We start from the raw sequence: 22155 nt of genomic DNA, 5'->3' as shown, positions 1-22155 counted from the left end.
TTGTGCTGGAATAAAAGGGATATAAGACATATTGCACATCATTATAGCCCCTGTAAATATGTTTTTACATATTAAATAGTGGGGGAAAAAAAGCAGCCTTAATGCCCTGTGACTCAAGACTTGGATATGTGTGTGTGTTACGATATTACAGTTGGGAAACAACAAACTTATGCAGCTTAAAAAAAGGCCCCTCTTTTAATGGTCCAGTGTGTAAACATTAGTGACATCTAATGGTGAGACTGCAGACTGCAACAAATATTCTATCAAACAAATATTCAAATTCTACATATTTGAAAAGCAAACTTTTCATGTGCTTGGGTGAAGTTTGTGTCCGTAGATGTGTTCAGTGTCGGTCCCTTGTGTCACGTATGAAGTTTCGTGGCGATCGGTCGTTGTATGTTAAAGTTAAAGGACACTCCCTGTTTCGTGGCGAGTTTCCGATGGTTGTCGTGGCCAACTCCTGTTGGGTCAAGTTTGTGTGTGTTTGTGTAGCCGTTTTTGAAGTCGCTTTTGTGTTGGATATGAAGTTTCGAGGCGATCGGTCAATGTATGGTGAAGTTGTAGGGAAAACGACTTCCTGTTGAGTTGAGGCCATGGTTCTGATTGACTTTTTTGCTCGTGTTGGTCTATAACATCTTCCCACGAAGTTTCGGGAAATTCGGTGAAACTCAACTTGGCTCAGTTTTCACCTGAGGGGGCGATTTTGAGCAACGCAGGGGTTGCGGCTACTATGGCAATGTCGCATTTTGCTGCCTCTTAAATGCTACTGGACCTTTTTAACTGTCAGTTAGATGTGGGATTACTCCAGATAATCCAATTTCGAGACAACATGCAGACGACGCTTACAAATATAAACACTCATACATATTCTAGTAGTTTAGGGGCCAATGACAGGAGGGGAAATGTCAAAGCTCTTCATTTGCATGTAGGGATGGGTATTGATAAGATTTTTGCGATTCCGATTCCATTTTCGATTCTGCTAAACGATTCGGTTCTTTATCGATTCTCTTATCGATTCTCATTTGGAAAAAAGGAGAACAAACAGGTCAATTAGAATCAACTTTAGTTCAGTTAGAAGTAACATGAGTTTACAAACTGTCTTGAGGTATAATAATAATAAAATAAATATTCTTGTATGTAGAAATTAACAACATACAATACAAGATAAGTTATTCTGTGGCAAATACAAGAATGGCCAGTAACATCCAGTAACATTTTTCTAATAGCCAGTGACGAATTTACCCTCCCTAGAAAATATATAATGGGAATGAATGACTGAGTGAAACATCTGGTGAGAGGACAAAATTCAACTTTGACATTCTCTGACTTAGCATGCAATTGAACACATACACCTACCGAAATTCAGGGGCATCTACTGTGGCAAATGGGTGCAAGCCTTTGACAACAAACTTTGTCACTGTTCGGTGACATTCATCTACCCTCGCCTGGGTCATAGCTTTCCCTGCCTCTGTGAAAAGAGGGGCTACAGGTAGACATGCACTGCCAGCCTCTGAGCCAGTCAGCCCCTTGTCACGGTCATTTTCTAAATTAAATGCAGAAGGCATTCATTTAATGTTAACTGTTAGTAATAGCAGGTTTTACAACGAGGCAAATGGCGCTAACATGATAGGCAGTGTTGTTACCTGCGGTATTAACAGCAGAGGAGGACATGCTAACGTTGCTGCTGCTGCTGCTGCTGGGTTGAGAATCACTCCGGACTCGGAGCGTATCGAAAACGCGACATTCATTCAAAGTTATCGCATGCTGTGTGCGCAAATGTTTCTGCATATTGGTAGTATTTCCTCCCGTTGATGAAATCTCCACTTTGCAAATATTGCAAGTTACCCTGTTGTCACCCTTTCTCGTGAAATGTAACCACACTTTCGAGCGTTTGTACCGCTTGGGTGCCATGTTGCCGGCTGCACTGCACTGGACGTCGCTACGCACGTTGCGTACCTATCTTGCGTAAGCTACGCAACGTGCGTGGTGACGTCATTCGCGCCCGCTCGGAATCGATAAGGGAATCGTTTGCAAAACTGGCAAACGATTCCAAGGAATCAAAACAGTCGGAACCGGTTCTCAACAAGAACCGGTTTTCGATACCCATCCCTATTTGCATGTGGTTGTCACCGTCTCAAACGTAAACACACCAGTGACAGGGGACAAGTGTGTGTGTGTTCAACAAAGCTGCAGTCATAAAAGACACCGGCACCTCTGAGTAGGGATGGGTATTGATAAGATTTTTGCGATTCCGATTCCATTTTCGATTCTGCTAAACGATTCGGTTCTTTATCGATTCTCTTATCGATTCTCATTTGGAAAAAAGGAGAACAAACAGGTCAATTAGAATCAACTTTAGTTCAGTTAGAAGTAACATGAGTTTACAAACTGTCTTGAGGTATAATAATAATAAAATAAATATTCTTGTATGTAGAAATTAACAACATACAATACAAGATAAGTTATTCTGTGGCAAATACAAGAATGGCCAGTAACATCCAGTAACATTTTTCTAATAGCCAGTGACGAATTTACCCTCCCTAGAAAATATATAATGGGAATGAATGACTGAGTGAAACATCTGGTGAGAGGACAAAATTCAACTTTGACATTCTCTGACTTAGCATGCAATTGAACACATACACCTACCGAAATTCAGGGGCATCTACTGTGGCAAATGGGTGCAAGCCTTTGACAACAAACTTTGTCACTGTTCGGTGACATTCATCTACCCTCGCCTGGGTCATAGCTTTCCCTGCCTCTGTGAAAAGAGGGGCTACAGGTAGACATGCACTGCCAGCCTCTGAGCCAGTCAGCCCCTTGTCACGGTCATTTTCTAAATTAAATGCAGAAGGCATTCATTTAATGTTAACTGTTAGTAATAGCAGGTTTTACAACGAGGCAAATGGCGCTAACATGATAGGCAGTGTTGTTACCTGCGGTATTAACAGCAGAGGAGGACATGCTAACGTTGCTGCTGCTGCTGCTGCTGGGTTGAGAATCACTCCGGACTCGGAGCGTATCGAAAACGCGACATTCATTCAAAGTTATCGCATGCTGTGTGCGCAAATGTTTCTGCATATTGGTAGTATTTCCTCCCGTTGATGAAATCTCCACTTTGCAAATATTGCAAGTTACCCTGTTGTCACCCTTTCTCGTGAAATGTAACCACACTTTCGAGCGTTTGTACCGCTTGGGTGCCATGTTGCCGGCTGCACTGCACTGGACGTCGCTACGCACGTTGCGTACCTATCTTGCGTAAGCTACGCAACGTGCGTGGTGACGTCATTCGCGCCCGCTCGGAATCGATAAGGGAATCGTTTGCAAAACTGGCAAACGATTCCAAGGAATCAAAACAGTCGGAACCGGTTCTCAACAAGAACCGGTTTTCGATACCCATCCCTATTTGCATGTGGTTGTCACCGTCTCAAACGTAAACACACCAGTGACAGGGGACAAGTGTGTGTGTGTTCAACAAAGCTGCAGTCATAAAAGACACCGGCACCTCTGAGTAGGGATGGGTATTGATAAGATTTTTGCGATTCCGATTCCATTTTCGATTCTGCTAAACGATTCGGTTCTTTATCGATTCTCTTATCGATTCTCATTTGGAAAAAAGGAGAACAAACAGGTCAATTAGAATCAACTTTAGTTCAGTTAGAAGTAACATGAGTTTACAAACTGTCTTGAGGTATAATAATAATAAAATAAATATTCTTGTATGTAGAAATTAACAACATACAATACAAGATAAGTTATTCTGTGGCAAATACAAGAATGGCCAGTAACATCCAGTAACATTTTTCTAATAGCCAGTGACGAATTTACCCTCCCTAGAAAATATATAATGGGAATGAATGACTGAGTGAAACATCTGGTGAGAGGACAAAATTCAACTTTGACATTCTCTGACTTAGCATGCAATTGAACACATACACCTACCGAAATTCAGGGGCATCTACTGTGGCAAATGGGTGCAAGCCTTTGACAACAAACTTTGTCACTGTTCGGTGACATTCATCTACCCTCGCCTGGGTCATAGCTTTCCCTGCCTCTGTGAAAAGAGGGGCTACAGGTAGACATGCACTGCCAGCCTCTGAGCCAGTCAGCCCCTTGTCACGGTCATTTTCTAAATTAAATGCAGAAGGCATTCATTTAATGTTAACTGTTAGTAATAGCAGGTTTTACAACGAGGCAAATGGCGCTAACATGATAGGCAGTGTTGTTACCTGCGGTATTAACAGCAGAGGAGGACATGCTAACGTTGCTGCTGCTGCTGCTGCTGGGTTGAGAATCACTCCGGACTCGGAGCGTATCGAAAACGCGACATTCATTCAAAGTTATCGCATGCTGTGTGCGCAAATGTTTCTGCATATTGGTAGTATTTCCTCCCGTTGATGAAATCTCCACTTTGCAAATATTGCAAGTTACCCTGTTGTCACCCTTTCTCGTGAAATGTAACCACACTTTCGAGCGTTTGTACCGCTTGGGTGCCATGTTGCCGGCTGCACTGCACTGGACGTCGCTACGCACGTTGCGTACCTATCTTGCGTAAGCTACGCAACGTGCGTGGTGACGTCATTCGCGCCCGCTCGGAATCGATAAGGGAATCGTTTGCAAAACTGGCAAACGATTCCAAGGAATCAAAACAGTCGGAACCGGTTCTCAACAAGAACCGGTTTTCGATACCCATCCCTACCTCTGAGGCACTTATTCTTTTATTTATGGTAATTGCAGGTTTTCCACCTGGGGTGCTCTTTTGTCTTACAGTGTCTGGCAGATAGGTGCAGAGGTTTGGAGGTCGGTGCAAGTTCACGTTTTAATTTACGGCTCATCTCTGGGAAAAGACGACGGCGTCTCTCTCCCTCTCTCCTCCTCCTCTCTCATTCCCTCAGGGTTTGTGTAATTCATCTTGAGCTGACTGAAACTCAGGCGGCGGCAGCAGGGAAACCGCTTCCATCGCAATGCTTTATGCTGTTGATCTGACTTTGGCGCAGCTGAAAATGAGGTTTTGAAATATGGTTAATGGCGCAGAGCTTTTGCAGTCGCAGTGATTTCTTTGTTTGTTTCTATTTATTTTACGACGACATAGATTCAGATTGTCATGTCAGCATGACGAGGCACTTTTGAGAGAGTCGGGTTCAGTGATTGAAAGGATTGTTAAAGTGAGTAGTGGATGCTGTGAATGATTTGAAAATATTTGATACCAATATGACATCACTGAATTCAAATGGTTTTATATGTTTTGGTTTGATAAATACAGCCTGACTTGTTAAAGATGTTTAACCCCGTAACATCTAACCCTCAATGTGTTTATTTTAACCATAAAAGGACCAGAGAATGACCCATTTTCCAGTAGAACTTCCAATATTTGGCAGTTATTTACATTTGACTGCATGTTAAAATATGTTTTTAACAATTCAAAATGAAGAAAAACACACTACAGTGTTAAATTAGAAATTTGAAGAGTATAAAACGGATTTACTATATCATTTGTTTGAGTCTTTGTCTCTCAACGTGCAAAAAACAGGCCAAAAAATGGAAACTATGTACAGGTGTTCTTTCCACTCTCTCTTCTCTGGCTTCCTGAAACAGCGCAAGTGAAATTACAATAATAACCAATAATGTTGATGCTGCGCCTTTTATCTCTCTTGAACAATTTAGAAATAAAAATAACTGAAAAAACCTGTTCACAAAATAAACAACTCACTTAAATATAAATAAAGATTTAAAAAAAACATAACGTTCTATAAAATATAATAAAAGTTTAAATGTCTTTCCACAAGCCTCATCAAAGAGAATTTTTAATATGTTATGTCTCATTATCAAAAATTTTTGGGTCACATCTGTGGCTTTTGTTAATTTGTTTTTGGGATTTGTTTCATGTAATAATGGTTTGCACTCCCAGGTCACCAAAGTAGGTCCTTATAGGGATATGTGTATAAGGTAATACATATACAAATACATGTACATATACAAATACAATACTAAGAATGAACAAAAAAAAAACAGCATAATAAAAAAGTAGCATCAAATCAATATCCCCATAGAGAGCTGTGATTGAGACTGGGACACAAAGGAGTTCTCAAACCAAGTAGCGTTCACCAAACACTGTGTTTCTCATGTGTTTCTCACAGCAGCAGAGCTTATTATCATAGCACACAACAGAATCACTTCATACATTTAAGAAGAAGAAGAAGAAATTCTAAAAAAAAAACAATCGCAGACTAAGTATTTTGTTTGTTTTTTTAAAAAAAAAAAAAACAGTGCTGTATAATTTTAGTCTGACTTTCTTACAACACCAGCTTTACCAGCGTTCTTACCTACAGTTGTTTTATGACTTTGACCAACCAGGAAGTGCCCGAGACACAGAAATGATGATAAAAGCTGTAAAATATGAACAGAAATTATGTTTTTATTGAATATAACAGATATTTGTTCATATATAAACGTTATGTACAGTTTTAAGCCGAAATGTGTTGCTGGTAACGCCACAGAAGATGATGCTGCGTTCAGGGAAGCTGATTGAATCAAAATATTAGGAAGTGAGCGATGACAGATGTGTGGATTGAATCAAGGTGAATTGCAAGTCATCGGTCTTCGTCAGGGATAATCATTTCTCTTCCACACAGAAACTCCTCAGCTGTTGTTTCCTGGTATAATAAGCAGAGGAGCTGGTCCGACCTGGTCTACAGGAGGTTTTATCTCTTTAAAACAGGGCTCAAATGACCTGGGGCCCAATGATAAGCAGAAAACCAAGTGCTTCAAATTATAACACAATATTCTATCGTGATATATCGCAATTAATATATTCATGATGCTATTTGACAGAATTTCAAAATGAAAATGGTTGTTTTGGCATGATGTATGCTGTATAATAATAATGATGAAGAAAAAACAATATTCATAATGCAAAATAAATGTATTCATATAAAGAGCAGACAGAAGATTTAAATACAATAGAAAGTGTATTGCATTCACTTAAATTAGTTTAAGGTTGTTTTTTTTCAGGTTCTGTTTTTACGTGGGTTTTTCTTTTGGGGTCTTTTTACATGTTTTTTTTGGGGTCTGTTTTTACGTGTTTTTTTCGAGGTCTTTTTATGTGGTTTTTTTTTCGGGGTCTGTTTTTACGTGGGTTTTTATTTTGGGGTCTTTTTACATGTTTTTTTGGGGGTCTTTTTTACGTGGGGTTTTTTCGGGGTCTTTTTTTACGTGGGGTTTTATTTCGGAGTCTTTTTACATCTTTTTTGGGGTCTGTTTTTATGTGGGGGTTTTTCGTGGTCTTTTTTTACGTGGTTTTTATTTCGGGGTCTGTTTTTACGTGTTTTTTTTCACGTGGGGTTTTTCTGGATCTTTTTTTACATGGGATTTTTTCGGAGTCTGCTTTTATGAGTTAGTGAGTTTGTTTTCTTGGGGAAATTTGTTTTCACAATTTCTGTACATTTGTATGCCTCACAAAAAAAGTCACAGCAGAAACAAACAAAAGAAAAAACATAACATACATTACATATATGGCTTTGTTTTGTTTAAGGTGGACATGGCTGAAGGTATTGGAGTTCTGCTGAAGTGGGCTTTATTGCACCTCATACTTTTGAATCTCCTTTGTGATGGTAGGATTTGGAAATGGTGATTGAGTGGGTGTGCGTGGTGTCCTGTGATATTGCATGTGCGATGCAAGTGTTGGCCTTGCTGTTTCATTCTTGTGGGTTTGAAGTTTGTAGACTAATTGTTTTTGTGGCAGTGTTGGTTATCTGAATGAGTTTGTTTTTTTGTTTTTTTACAGTGAGCATGTTAAGGAAACCAGTGGAGCAGATATGGAAAGCAATACTAAGCTGAGTAGTCGAGCCGTGCCGCGTTGTGCTTGAACTGTATAGTGGAAAAGCGCCATAACTCAGTGAAATATCGCAGTGTTTACGCAAGAGAGAGAGAGATGAATGTTAAACTGCTGAGTCATGTGGTGACGTTTCGTCCAAATGTTGTGTGAGAGCAGAGCAGAGCATCATCCTGCATGGCTCTGGACATGGAAAGGAAGAGCTACACCGTTGGCATGAGCAGGCGGCAGCTTTCTTTACTGAGTGACTCATCTGATGCAAGAAGACGAGCAGTCTTTTTTTTTTAAAAGCTTTTGCATTTTCAACTTTTTTTCTTACTCTTTTAAAGCAAGTTTAGTTGTGTTTTATTCGCATTTTACTCTCCGGGGTTTGTTTGCTATTTCTGTACAAGCTCATCTCAGAATCTGAAAATTGCTGCCTTTATTACTGCAAATACAGTTTAGGGTATATGTTGTATTATTACCCGAGGATTGAATGGATCTAAAAAAAAGTAAGCGGTAACACTAAGCACACTTAGACTGAGCCTGACTGGGTTGCCTTGTATTTTCATATCTCTGTCCTTAACCAGGCCACACGGTCGGTGTAGTGGTTAGCACTCTTTGCCTTTGCAGCAACAAGACTCAGGTTCGCGACCCGGTTGGAACGAGGGCCTTTCTGCATGGAGTTTGCCAATAGCAACATGGGGATTAGGTAAATCGGACACTGAGGTGTGAGAGTAGATGGTTGATTGTGTGTGACGGACTTGCGATCTATCCGGGGTTTACCTATCGCTGAGATTGACACAGCACCAATCCCCGCAACCCTCATGTGGAGGATAAAGCGGTAGAAAATGGATGAATGGATGGATGTTCTTCATCAGACTCCTCTGATCGCTGATCCCCCTACTAGTGTTGTAGTACGGTCTTGGTCTCGAGACCACTTTTTAAAGGTCTCGTCTCGGAATCGACTGCATTTTTACTCGGCCTCGGACAAAGCGGACTCTGGATTTTATATCAAGACTGGTCAAGACCACAATTGCCTGTGCATTTTTGGATTAACTTCCTAATATCATTACTGTGATTTTGCGTAAATCCTATTGTTTCGGGTACCAACCAATAACTTGACTCATTTATCATTTGAAATCTCCCGCCCCCTTTCACACGCCCCCCCCCCCCACAAAAGTGCATGTGAGTGACAGGAGAAGAGGCCGTGAGAAGATGTCAGCCAACTCATCTCTAAGAAAACTTGGTTCCCTGAACCACAAAGACTTTTGTGCAGAAATACCTCCAAAAGAAAACACACCGCAACGTGTAAATGCTGCAAAGCGACGCTAACGGAGACGGCTGGGACCACGTCCAACTTTTACTGCCTTGGTCTTGGTCTTGTCTCGGTCTCGACCCCTCAAAGTCTTGGTCTTGTCTAGGTCTCGATACACTGTGGTCTTGGTCTTGACTTGGTCTCGGTTTAGGTGGTCTTGACTACGAAACTAGCTCCTACTCCCCACATCCTGCTGCAGGTTTCTGTCGCACAAGCAGAAAAAGGCTTTTCAAAGTTGTGATAAATCAGTGGAGAGCTGTGATGATGATGGTGATGGTGCAGTTTTGGCTGCAACTCTTGTTACCGCTGCAGCCCAAACACCATGACTACATCGCCGCAGAGCAGCAGGCTTCTGTGTCACGAGTCTGAGGATGGATGTGGTTCACTCGGGAGACTTTCTCGGTATTGATGGACAGCTTTGTCAGCACTCTGCAAGCGCTGCTCCATTTTGTTGGACTGTTTATTCAGCGTGCAGTGTACACAAGCTGAGCAGCTGGAATTGGGGACTGTATTGATCGAAGGCAGAGAGAGAGTGTGTGCATGTGTGTGTGTGTGTGGGCTGCTGGAGGACAGATGGTGCAGGCTTACGTTCCGTGGTCATGGCAGTGTGAATGATCATATTCTGTGCATGCTCCACAGTCACTGTGGTCATTACTGTCTGTCCCAAACAAGCTGTTCAAACCCGGTTAGACGAGAAGTGTCTTCATGAAGTTTTAACTCTTCTCTTCACAGTTAAAATTGACTCGTTATTATCCTCTAAATCTGTCATGCGCTCAGTTTGGTTAATGTCATAATGTGTCATCTCCGCTTCCATTTGTCGGATGCAAAGACGCGGACACGAATCAATATCTGCTAATGGACTTCAGTGGCCGTTGGACTGAGCCGCTCGTAAATGCTTTTATAATTGCACTTAAAGTGATCGACAGATACTCGTCTCTGATGAAACTGACTCGCAACAACAACGTTAAAATGAATCACTTTCCATTACATCTTCAGTTCAGTGGCCATTGTCGTCGCTATTCAGTAATATTCAGCAGAGGGGAGGCGAGTGTTTGTAATTATCTTGAAAGCATTTTTGTTTTTGAAGTTTACAGACGGGGCCCACACGGTTGGTGTGGTGCAGAGGCCTCAAACTGAAAAAACCTGGGGGCCACAAGTCTCTTATGATGTACGATGTAGCAATAACAACATTTGTGACGATGATTTGCATCATTTCAAAATAAAAGTGTTTGTTTTGATGTGTAGGGATATATAATTCATTTATTTATTTTATTTTTTTTTTTAAAAAAGGAATTTTAAAATATCAAAAACCACATGAATTTGTTTGATTTTTGTATAAAATGAATTAGAGAGGGTTTGTAGGTTTTCTTAGTTTTTATGGTTAACGCTGTTGCTTTTACAGCTAAAGACTCGGGTTTGCGACCCGGTCAGAACAAGGGCCTCTCTGCATGGTGTGTGCATGGATCTTCTCCCCGTGTGTGCGTGGGTTTTCTCCAGGTTTCTTCCCACAATCCAAAGAAAATTTGCTCTCTAAATTGACCGTAGGTGTGAGGGTGGAAGGTTGGACTGCCGACTTTCACCCTATGTCAGCTGGAATTGGCACCAGCGGCCCCGCAACCCTCATGTGAAGGAAAAATCAGTAGACTATGAACGAATGAATGCTCATTTTGCAATCAGGCACCTCCATGTTCAATCACACTGGCATATATGTGCTCATATGTGCTGTGCTTTACTGTTGATTTACCTCTAAATGGGAATGTTATTTACATCACGTTCTATTGAGAAAGACTAGCAATTGAGACCTTTAACTACCCCTCGAGTTTCCCCTAGACTTCTTCTTCTTATGTTCTGTGTTTGTGATTAACTGCTACTTCTGTCCCACTGTAGGCTTCACTCTTCAGACCTGAAAGCTTCATTCATTCAAATATTTGAATACACGCTCCATGCTTCTGTTTTTCTTCAGGTATGGTCGAGTGCTAATGGCGCAGCCGCCGTTTGCGACGAGAGCACTCCCTGTGGAGGGGAGCGCCGTGGAGCTCAGTGTTCTCGGCTTCCTGGAATCCTTAAAGGAAGACAACAGCACGGCCGAGATATGCTATCACTCCCATTCCCGCAGCAGCGTCCTGCAGGGCCTGCCGTTTGGAGGGGTGCCCACAGTTCTCACCATCAACGTGTTGCTCTGGATGGTACGTGCGCACACGCATACACACACGTACACACACGTACACAGGGAGCATTAAAATAATACTTCACCGATTTGCATTTAGCTTATTTAACTACAAAACTGCTCCTTTGTTTTTGTTACGTGCCCACCAGTGACACTTTGTCCTGTTAGCGTAACTGTTAGCAAAGATGGCGGACACTGTTTTGCATTTAGCTTTGTATTGCTAGAATAGGGGTAGTATTTTTGAAAAATTGTGCTTCCCAAACTCAGTTTCCCCTGAGTTCCCCTGTTAGCGTAACTGTTAGCAAAGATGGCCGACACTGTTTTGCATTTAGCTTTGTATTGCTAGAATGGGGTAGTATTTTTGAAAAATTGTGCTTCCCAAACTCAGTTTCCCCTGAGTTCCCCTGTTAGCGTAACTGTTAGCAAAGATGGCCGACACTGTTTTGCATTTAGCTTTGTATTGCTAGAATGGGGTAGTATTTTTGAAAAATTGTGCTTCCCAAACTCAGTTTCCCCCGAGTTCCCCTGTTAGCGTAACTGTTAGCAAAGATGGCTGACACTGTTTACATTCTGGGAATGAGGTCCCGTCTGAACCCTCTAGAAAGTACAGAATTAGCATTGCAGTTTCAAGACTTGGACCAAGTGTCACTGGTGGGCACGTAACAAAGAAAATAATGAAAATATTTCTCGACTCAGGGGAAAGGTCCGAGCCTTGAAACTGCAACACTTTCCGCCATCTTTGCTAACAGTTACGCTAACAGGGGAACTCGGGGGGGAAACTGAGTTTGGGAAGCACAATTTTTCAAAAATACTACCCCTATTCTAGCAATACAAAGCTAAATGCTGAAGTACTCCTTTAACCATTTTATTTGCTCCAGAGTTTTTCCCCAAAGCCTCTAGTATTGTAATAAAATGTCTTGTTTAAAACCCATCATAAATGACAGAGTATATCCAAGCTGCCAACACCGGGTTGAAGTATCGCATTTAGTTCTGATACAAAGAGACAGCCAGACACGGTCACAGGGAGGAAAGTGTCTCATGGACGTTCTGTCTGCAGCGCCTCACTCTGCTCTTGACGATAACAAAGCACAACAGCGGCGTCAGCACACCAACGTGTGTGTGAAATCGACTGTGACATACGGTGTGTTAGAAACATGTCATTTCACACACAGACACACAGATTTGTGCAGCTATTCTTAGAACACTGCAATGATTACCATGTTTGTGGCCTAAGCCAGGGGTGTCCAAACTTTGGGGCAATGGGTCCCTTTCAGAACTTTATTTTCCATGTCACAATTATCATTTTTAAATGGCAATGAAACCACGCAGGAGTGAACAAATGAAACAATTCTGGCTTCCTTTCACATCTGGAGTCAGATATATTAATATAATCAGAGGTGAATGCATGAATCTGTCTCTCACGGCTGGGTTACAAACCCAGGACCAGAGGTGGAAAGTAATGAATTACATTGACTCGCGTTACTGTAATTGAGTAGGTTTTCTGTGTACTTGTTAAGTCATTTTTAAATTTGTAAATTTTACTTAAGTATGTATTTTTTGGAAGTACTGTACTTCACTAATGTTTTAAATCACCTCCGTTACTGAGTAAAACATTGGCCTGAATTAAAAAAATAAAATGAATGATGGGGACAGGTGAATGGATGATGAGTACAGGTGAATGGATGATGACAGGTGAATGAATGATGGGGACAGGTGAATGAATGATGGGGACAGGTGAAGGAATGATGAGGACAGGTGAAGGAATGATGAGGACAGGTGAATGAATGATGGGGACAGGTGAATGAATGATGAGGACAGGTGAATGAATGATGAGGACAGGTGAATGAATGATGGAGACAGGTGAATGAATGATGAGGACAGGTGAAGGAATGATGAGGACAGGTGAATGAATGATGGGGACAGGTGAATGAATGATGAGGACAGGTGAAGGAATGATGAGGACAGGTGAATGAATGAGGACATGTGAATTGGCGTTAATTAAGTTCCCCGAGTGAGTGAGAAAGTTAAAGCATTTGTGACATTTGACCCATTTTATTATTATTATGTGTTTACATATTTTATTTTGTCATCACTTTAATTTGGAAAGGTTTGCCTTTAATTAAAAACAATTAATGTGAGATTTGTGTCCCCTTGTGACTAAGTAACTTTTACTCTGAGTAGATTTTAAACAAGCAACTTTTTTTTACTTTTACTTGAGTACATTTTTAGACCAGTACTTTTACTTGGACAAACACATTTCATGAAATACGAATGAATAACAGCAATCTGGTACCTATCGTCAAATAGCTTCACGGGCAGTTCACTTATGGGTTAAAGTGTTGTACTTTTGGTGTGGTTCAACACGGGTTTGACCTTTCACCGCTGCATACGACCCATACTTACCCATTACTTTTGGTTGGAGGAACAGCCTCGTGTGTAAATAAGATGCTTAAAAACTAAATCTGCTATACAAACGTGAATTCTAGTACATGGTTTGCAAATATCTCATGTACCTTGAAAGTCAGGGCTATGTTTTGAGATTTACGCGCTCATGAGTTGCTTGAGCTCGACGCCCATTAAGGGACTAAAGGTCAGGATCGATGCTGCTCATATTTTGATTTTAAAGTGCACGTGCAGCTCTGCAGAGGCACACGTAACTAAATCTCGGATGTCTTTTGTGGAACAAAGTGCAGTAAATGTCACCAAATTGATCCCCTCAGCTTACAGCTCACATTTGTGTTGCACTTTAAAAGAAAAGTCCTTTTTACCCAGAGTCGGCATCATAATCCCGCCCTTGCTGTCACTGTTGTGCTCTTTTCTCGTCCTCTCCTCCCCCTCGTGGCTTTGGCTTCATATCATCATATAAAGGGTGTCTGCCGAGTGTGTTTACAAACACTGTCTCCCCTCACGTCTCCGGAAAACGCCGCCTCTCCAGTTGAAGTCGTCCGTTCCAGCCTCGCTCGCGCTGTCAGGACGTGACGCGCTTGATCTCTGCATGATGGATGTCACACTCAATCTCCCTCCTCCATGTTTTAATTGGCTCTTCTTCTTTCTTTTTTTTTTATTGCCGCCTGGTCGTCAAGACAACACTGATGGCTCGAGATTCGTCTCTTAATGACAAACAAGAGTCAAAGCGTGTCCCCCCCCACCCTAAAACCCCCCCTTTAGGGACTTTAGGAGAACATGCCCACGCGTCAGGATTGTGATGGAATGAAGACATCTTCTTTAGCCCACTGACCACACTCATCGATCATCAGTGCACAGCATGGGCTCGTGTGCATGCTGACCTCTCCCCGGTAGTTTCCAAGACAACCGTGAACTACTCTAAAGCAAGGAAAATGGCTCATTATGTGCCGAACCTGAGAGACGGAGAGGACACGGTTAAGTGTGTGCAGTTGAGTGTGACACCTAACACTGTCATGTTCTTGTTGTTTTTTTTTTTGTGTTTTCCAGTTGTTCTTGCTCGTCTTCTCCTGTCTGAGGAAGGCTGCCTGGGACTACGGCCGTCTGGCCCTGCTCATGGAGAATGACAGGTGAAGCCTTCACTTGTTTTAGTATGGTCTGGCTCGCCTGTGAGCCATGTCTACACTTAAGATGGAGAAGGAAGTCTCAGTGGGACTGTGCTCGAGTTCCGAAAGCTGCAGCGTCTACCGCCCTCTGCTGGTTATAAATGATACTACAGGGAGAGCACAGGTTCTCCCTCAAGTGACAAATAGGATTCTTTACGTCTAAATAATTTGTTTTTTTCTCAAGAGAAACCTGCAAATTATTTGGTACATGAAGAGACTTTGTTTTCACTATTGAAGTTGCACTTTTGATAAAATGGTAAATAAGACTAGATTTACTTTTGATAAAAAGGTGGTCATGTGCAGTGTTTCTGACAATACAGGAGCTGCATATACATATATATACAATTATTGAAGATAACAATTTTAGTTCACAGCAGGTTTCTAAGTTTCCTATGGGATCATTGTTTTTAAAAAGGAGTGTTTCTTATAAAGAAAGGATCATTTTTATGTATTTTTTTATATTTAACGATAACAATTTCAGTTCACGACAAGTTTATGTTAAGTTAAGTGTCCTTTAAATAAAGGATTGTCCTGTTTGGTCATAGTTGAGTGTATCATTACGTGAGCATCAGATGAAGCGTTATAAGAACTTTAAAGAGCTGATCATCTGCATATCAGACAGCGTTCGTGGAAGCTGAGGGCAGGTAGCATCTGTGTGATTATGCCAAGCTGTCCTCTCTCAGACAAGTTCAGACACTACACCCCTCTTTTATGGGATATATACTGTATATACTGTCAGTGTGATAATCCTGATGTTTCTTTGTGTATATCCTCTGTCCGTGTCAGTCTCACGTCCCTCTTCTATGGAGAACCCAGTGAGAAAGAGAAGTCTCCGTCAGAGTCCAGCCCGTCTGACTCCGAGACCAAGGACATGGTGAGTGATCGCCATAAAAATAACCAATTTGTTTGATAGGATGCGTTTGTCATGAGCTTAATCTGTGAAATTAATCATCCCATCGAGGACTGCAATCTGTGCTGTGAGCGTTGGACTTTTTGAATAATATCACTATGTGCAGTGCGACCCAATGCTCCTTTTGCATTGTGTGTTCTGCAGGCCTTGTAGCCTCGTATTCAAAATTTAAAGATTCAAAGTGTTTATTGTCATATGTGCAGTATTCCATTTTTCATCGCAGAACTACAACAAATGTGTAGTTTTTGTAGTGGAACAAACCCTCAGTTTTATTTCACGGCCGTGGTACACCTGTTCAACTTCTTTTTAGCCCTTAGAACACAGCATTTAGACTGCTTTTTCCTCATTTCTATGTTAAAATGTGTCTACAGAAGCTATAGGAATGTGCGTTATAGACTGCGTTATATCCTTTTTTCAGCACAATTTAGTCAAACCTGAGCAGAAAGTGCTCAAAATGCTTAAAATCGGATTTAATATGGAAGTGCGTCACTGTTCAAAGTTCACTTGACTCATTTTTGTTCATAAAAATGAGTAAAAAAATAAAAAACTTCTGCACAATTATCACTACTTTTTCCATTTAGAAGATTGTGTATTATTCCTACGGCAATTTACCAAAGGTGCACCTCGTCACAGAGTCGTGTTGCGTGAGCACTAAGGGTTAACTCGGCGGTAACTCGATGCATTCAGGCACGTAGACATGGTCAGAACGACCTGCTTATGGCCAAACTAAACATACAGTAAGCATGGGGGAAGAAAGTGACTTTGAACATGGCATAATGATATGTGCCACATGGGCTGGTCTGGAGTTTTTCCCTGAGATTTTCACACACAACCATCTGTGGGGTTCAGAGAAAATGGTCAAAAAAAAGAGTTCAAATATCCAGTGAGTAACAGCTCTCTGGGCAAAAAAGATGCCAGAGGTCAGAGGAGAACAATCAGGCCGTTCACAATAATAGAAACGCTACGGTAACCTTTTACAGTTGTACCACTTGAGGGCTGTTTTTGAACACACCACACGTCACGCTGAATTCCACACCTGCCTCTTTACTGCTGCGTGTCCTGTGAACCCTGTGAAGTGGACGGCGAGTGCACGCGGCACATGAACGGATTTGCTCATTACATCGCTCCACATGGTCATCACTGAAATGGTATAAATAGGTTGGAGAAGGCTGTGTTTCACAGTGTAAACGTAAAGGATTTGCTCTTAACCCTTTAACGCCTACGCCTCAAAATGTCCGTCGGGATTTTTTTACTTATTTTAATCATAAAATGCCCATTTTTCCAGAATAACTTTCAATATCTGATGTTAAAATACTATTTTAACAATTTAAAATGAAGAAAAGCAAAAAAGATTTTAGAAAAAACACTGTAGTTAATACACGATAGGACGATATGAATAATATAACCATTATTATTATTTGTTTTGTTTATACTGTATATATGTGTGTATTTTATATTTATGTATGTGAAAGCACTTTGTAAATTGCTGTTTTTAAAGGTGTATATATGTGTATATATGTATGTGTGTGTGTGTATATATGTGTGTATATATATGTGTGTGTGTATATATATGTATGTATGTATGTATATATGTATATGTATATGTATATATGTATATGTGTATATATGTGTGTGTGTGTATATATATATGTGTATATATATATATGTGTGTGTGTATATATGTATATGTGTGTATGTATATATATATATATATATATATATATATGTGTGTGTATATATGTATATATGTGTATATATATGTGTATATACATATATGTATGTATGTATGTATATGTATGTATATATGTGTATATATGTATATATATGTGTGTATATATGTGTGTATATATATTTATATATATATATGTATATGTAGCACGTCGCGTAATTACGTTAATGCAAACGCGTGGCCTTGTGTTAAAGGGTTCAAAAAGACCTTTAATCACCGCAACACCACCAATGTGCTCATCTTATATTAACTGTAATTGTAATAAGGCGCCGCGGTTTGTTTGTCACTCACATGTAAGAAGTCTGTCGCACGCTGACACCTGTGTGATCGGCTGTTAAACTTACGCCAGTTTAAGACAGAGAGTCAGACTGGAGTCGTCGCCCTGATCCGACACAAAAGCTGAGGCTGCAGTGAAGTGGTTACTGCTCCAGACCTATTAAAGCGCCATCCCTGTGTCTCCCTGCAGACCGTGTTACTATGCAAATAGCACGTGCATGCTAGTAAGTAGCCAGATGTGGTGTGTGCACAGACTTGCATGCACATGTCATGTATTATCTTTGTTTTATGATTGTCCTTGCAGGGCTTCTGCTCGTGGCTCTCATCACTCTACCATATGAAGTAAGTAAACGGAGCAGCTGCCCTTGTCATTATCTTACCCCCGTCTCTCATCTTCACTCCCATCCTTTTTTCTTTTTTTTACTGGCCCTCTCGTCCTCAGAAGATGATGTCACCGCGAGGTGCGGAGGCCCTCGCGTTATATCTCATTTAGCAGCGAAAACAAACTGGTCTGGACCCGTGTGACCACTGGTGCCGCGGCTTCCCCAGTGAATGTTTGGACTCTTGCGAGGAGTCTGAATGCACACAGCAGATTAAAGAAAAAAAGAAAGGGATTTTCATGATGTCCATGGTTTTCCCGTAGTATTATGGTGGAGTTTGCGTGCTTCTGTTTTTAGCTCTCATGCCAGCGGCCTCATCCTGGGATCCCTGGGAAAGAGCAAACCCACCCTGCAAGTTCTCAATGTGTGGGCTGCCATGAGACCAGTTCCCCCCCCTTTTTTCCCTCTTGTCCTCCTTTTTGTTTTTTCTTGTTGTTGTTGTTCTATTTTATAACACTGGCTTCTCTGAAGCTCCCGCCTGGTCACCACAGCTTCTGGCATCAAACAGCGGTGCCGTGCCACAGCTTTTGTCATGATTAGTTATAAACTGTTTTTTTTGCATGCACACACTTTGTACTTTTTTCAGTGGGAATTTCATCACCGTCTTTTAATGCGTAAAAAGTTTGTGAAAGAGTTTCTCCCTTTTTTTTTTTTTCCTCTGCAGGGATGAGGAGATCCGCAGCAAATGTGGCATCGACGCTGTCACGTACCTGTCCTTCCAGCGCCACATCATCCTGCTCATGACTGTCGTGTGCTTGCTGTCTTTGGCTGTGATCCTGCCCGTCAACCTTTCCGGGAACCTCCTGGGTATTTTTGGCTCCTTCATATGATGGTCCAGCTAGCTGGCTGTTTAACCCTGACCTCAGAATAGGCACGTGGGGGGGAACCTCACAGGCGGAGGGAGGCCACACAGAGACGACTACACACACGGGTCAAACAGGCAGAATTATTTTGTGGTGAAGCGAAATAAACGCAGGATTGAAATCAACTCGTTGTGGCGTCGCTTGGTTGTTGCCTCACCCTCCAGAGACGTCTCAAAATGAAAATGTTAAAAGCCCTATATCGTCGTTTCTTACAGGCGATAATCCAGAGAACTTTGGACGGACAACGCTGGCTAACGTCGGCGCTAAGTAAGTCAGTCTAATCCACAGAAAGCACGGGTTTGTCTCGATGTGTCTTTTAATGACGGGAATGTGCTTTTTTTTTTTTTGTGTGTGTGTGTCCGACAGGGACAACTTTCTGTGGCTCCACAGCGTCTTTGCTCTGGTTTACTTCGTCCTCACGCTGCTGTGCATGGCTCACCACTCGATACGGCTGGAGTACAGGGAGGATGAGAAGGTGGGTCACCATCAAGGCCGTGTCACACCTCCGCTATACTTGAAAAGTTGTCTTCTGAAAAAACAAGCAAACATTTCAGCCCTTTTCCAGCACAATTCATATCATTCTTAAAATGAGTACCACTTTTTTTGTGTCCGATACCAATACCGATATCACAAATTTCGAGTATCGATACCAATATTAGTCCGATACAGTCAATTTAGACCATTTATGAGCATTGAAGCCGTTTACAACACGTTTATGCCGAGTCGTTTCAGAGACATAATTCTCCAACTGTGTAACAAATATTGTTGCCATAGACAGCCCAAACATGACTCAGCTGAAATGCTTTTGCTGAGTCATAGTGATTTAGACCAATATCGGACCGATATTGACCGATACTGACTCCCAATCCCTAAAAATGGAACTTAAATCCTTCTGTGATGACAGAAAATAAAGATTTTTGGGACACCGGACAACAAGACTTGTAATTATTTGACAAGATAGGCATAACTGTTTCTGGTGTTTTCCATTTTTGTGTTGCAGGTGGCAAGGACGCTGATGATCACCTGCATACCCAGAGAGATCTCCGACCCAGGACTGATCACCAAACATTTACAGTACACAGTTTCTCACATATACATGTGCGCAGTCTCTGTGTGTGTGTGTTCCCGATGACCAACTCCTTCTGCTTCTTCCATTCCCTAGCGAGGCGTACCCCAGCTGTACGGTCACCGACCTCCGTTTCTGCTTCGACGTGCACAAGCTGATGAGGTTGGACCTCGAGAGGTACGGCGGCGACTCCTGCGAGGTTTCCGACGGCAACACAGGTCTGAGGTTGTGACTTTTGGTTTTGTTTTTTTTTTGCAGGCGTAAAGCGATGAAAGGCAGACTCTACTTTGCCACGAAGGCCCAGAAAGAGGGGAAGATCATGATCAAGACCCATCCGTGTGCGCAGATCTTCTGCTGTGACGTTTGTGGCTTCGAAAAGGTGCGTTTTGATCTGTGTGATCTGATCTGCGCTGCACAAAAACAACACGACCACTGGAGGGCACTGCAGCCCAGATGGAGCAGTGGCACACAGTCGTTCCACATTGGCTGGGGTTTATCCTGAGAGTGAAAACTGCAGTTTGCTTATGACATGAATCTTCCCTGCAGGTGGACGCAGAGCAGTACTACAGTGAACTGGAAGAAAAGTGGACCGACGAGTTCAACGCGGAGAAAAACCGCATCTCCATGAGGAGGCTGGGCATCGCCTTTGTGACTTTCCGCGACGAGAGGATGACCGCCGTGTGAGTGAAGCAACAGCATGACGCTGAGGTTTACGGCTCGCCACAGCAGGGGAAGCGACCGTTAACTTTAGGGAGAGACAGGAAAGAAGGCCTCTGACCCTCTTTTCTCTTCCACAGGATCGTGAAGGACTTCAGTCGCGTGCACTGCCGACGCAGACCCCAGCAGTCCAGCATCACCACGGTGGTGCAGTCTCACAAATGGGGGGTCAGCTATGCACCTGCTCCCAGTGACATCATCTGGTCAGTACAGGAAATCACACACTTTTTTTAAACCACCCACAATCCCCAAATTCTTCTATTCCTATACCGACATATTCTGTGCATATTCAGGAGAAGTTGTAAACTTCCTCTATGCACATTCACGATTGTCATCAATCTATCAATGCGTGTCAGCGTCAGTGTTGTGTTGTGTTGCATGTCGCAGATTCCTCGTTCCGGAGAGATTATATAACAAACGAAGCGATTGCATATGCACGGCAGATGAACCAAAGTGACGGTAGCGCTCAGTGTTTGTGCTTCACGCCCGATTGGCTGCATGCGTGCAGGCTCCGGGGTCGAGCAGGGACTTTTGTTCCTTCGTTAAAACTGTGCAGCCAAGTGAAGCTGCTCCCAACCTGCACACACACACCAAGTCAGACCGACCAAAATGACCGAGCCGGGTATTTCTGGCCTTCGTCGATTAAAACTGTCCCGTCTGTCCTGCTGGATGATCGGGGGAGTCCAGGCTCATTATTTCTTCCGCCACCAGGGAAAACCTGTCCGTGTGTGGATCTCGCTGGTGGCTCCGCTGTGTCCTCCTCAACATCCTCCTCTTCCTGCTGCTCTTCTTCCTCACCACGCCCGCCATCATTGTCAACACCATGGACAAGTTCAACGTCACCAAGCCCGTAGAGAGCCTGCGGGTCAGCGTCTTTTTTGACTCTTCGACTTTCTGACCTCGGTGTTTCATCTTGGTGTCATTAATTAACTGTTTTGCTCTTCGACACAGAGCCCTGTCATTACCCAGTTCTTCCCAACCCTCCTGCTGTGGGCGTTTTCAGTTCTCCTGCCCTTCATCGTCTACTACTCGGCCTTCTTTGAGTCCCACTGGACCAGGTACTCGCCGCTCTCCTATGAAATGGAAATGCCTTCCTTCTTTGTCTCTGTCACTCTCCCTGCACTGTTATTCCGGGCAGGTTGTCATAGAGATTTCCATGTGACAATAATGTATGCATAGTAAGTGTATAGGAGCGGCACATGGTTGACTAGTAGTAGGAGGAGACAACCTCGTGCAGCACCTATGAGCTCCCCTGTCTTTACATAACCTCCCCCCCCCCCCCCCCCACACACACACACACACACACAAGCATGTTGTGCAGGCGTGATGTGCGAAAGACCGAATGCAAAT

The 22155-nt window shown here is 42.4% G+C and overlaps 1 protein-coding gene across 2 annotated transcripts in view; it reads left to right on the top strand.

Moving 5' to 3' along the window:
- Nucleotides 1–22155, top strand: part of tmem63c (transmembrane protein 63C) — a 31315-nt gene that overhangs the window by 5128 nt on the left and 4032 nt on the right. For both annotated transcript variants that reach the window (XM_058615519.1, XM_058615520.1), the window contains exons 2-15: nucleotides 11092–11314; nucleotides 14749–14828; nucleotides 15651–15738; nucleotides 18084–18121; nucleotides 18824–18966; nucleotides 19238–19289; nucleotides 19389–19497; nucleotides 20023–20096; nucleotides 20185–20265; nucleotides 20347–20467; nucleotides 20635–20768; nucleotides 20886–21008; nucleotides 21517–21670; nucleotides 21757–21863. In XM_058615519.1, the coding sequence (XP_058471502.1) occupies nucleotides 11108–11314; nucleotides 14749–14828; nucleotides 15651–15738; nucleotides 18084–18121; nucleotides 18824–18966; nucleotides 19238–19289; nucleotides 19389–19497; nucleotides 20023–20096; nucleotides 20185–20265; nucleotides 20347–20467; nucleotides 20635–20768; nucleotides 20886–21008; nucleotides 21517–21670; nucleotides 21757–21863 (1511 nt within the window). In that variant the 5' untranslated portion in view covers nucleotides 11092–11107. The remainder of the gene's footprint in view (nucleotides 1–11091; nucleotides 11315–14748; nucleotides 14829–15650; nucleotides 15739–18083; nucleotides 18122–18823; nucleotides 18967–19237; nucleotides 19290–19388; nucleotides 19498–20022; nucleotides 20097–20184; nucleotides 20266–20346; nucleotides 20468–20634; nucleotides 20769–20885; nucleotides 21009–21516; nucleotides 21671–21756; nucleotides 21864–22155) is intronic.

The sequence above is a fragment of the Solea solea genome, chromosome 18, assembly GCF_958295425.1.
Source record: "Solea solea chromosome 18, fSolSol10.1, whole genome shotgun sequence".
Classification (NCBI taxonomy): domain Eukaryota; kingdom Metazoa; phylum Chordata; class Actinopteri; order Pleuronectiformes; family Soleidae; genus Solea; species Solea solea.
Note: the sequence above shows the minus strand (reverse complement) of the source record. Positions and strands in the feature narration are given on the sequence as shown.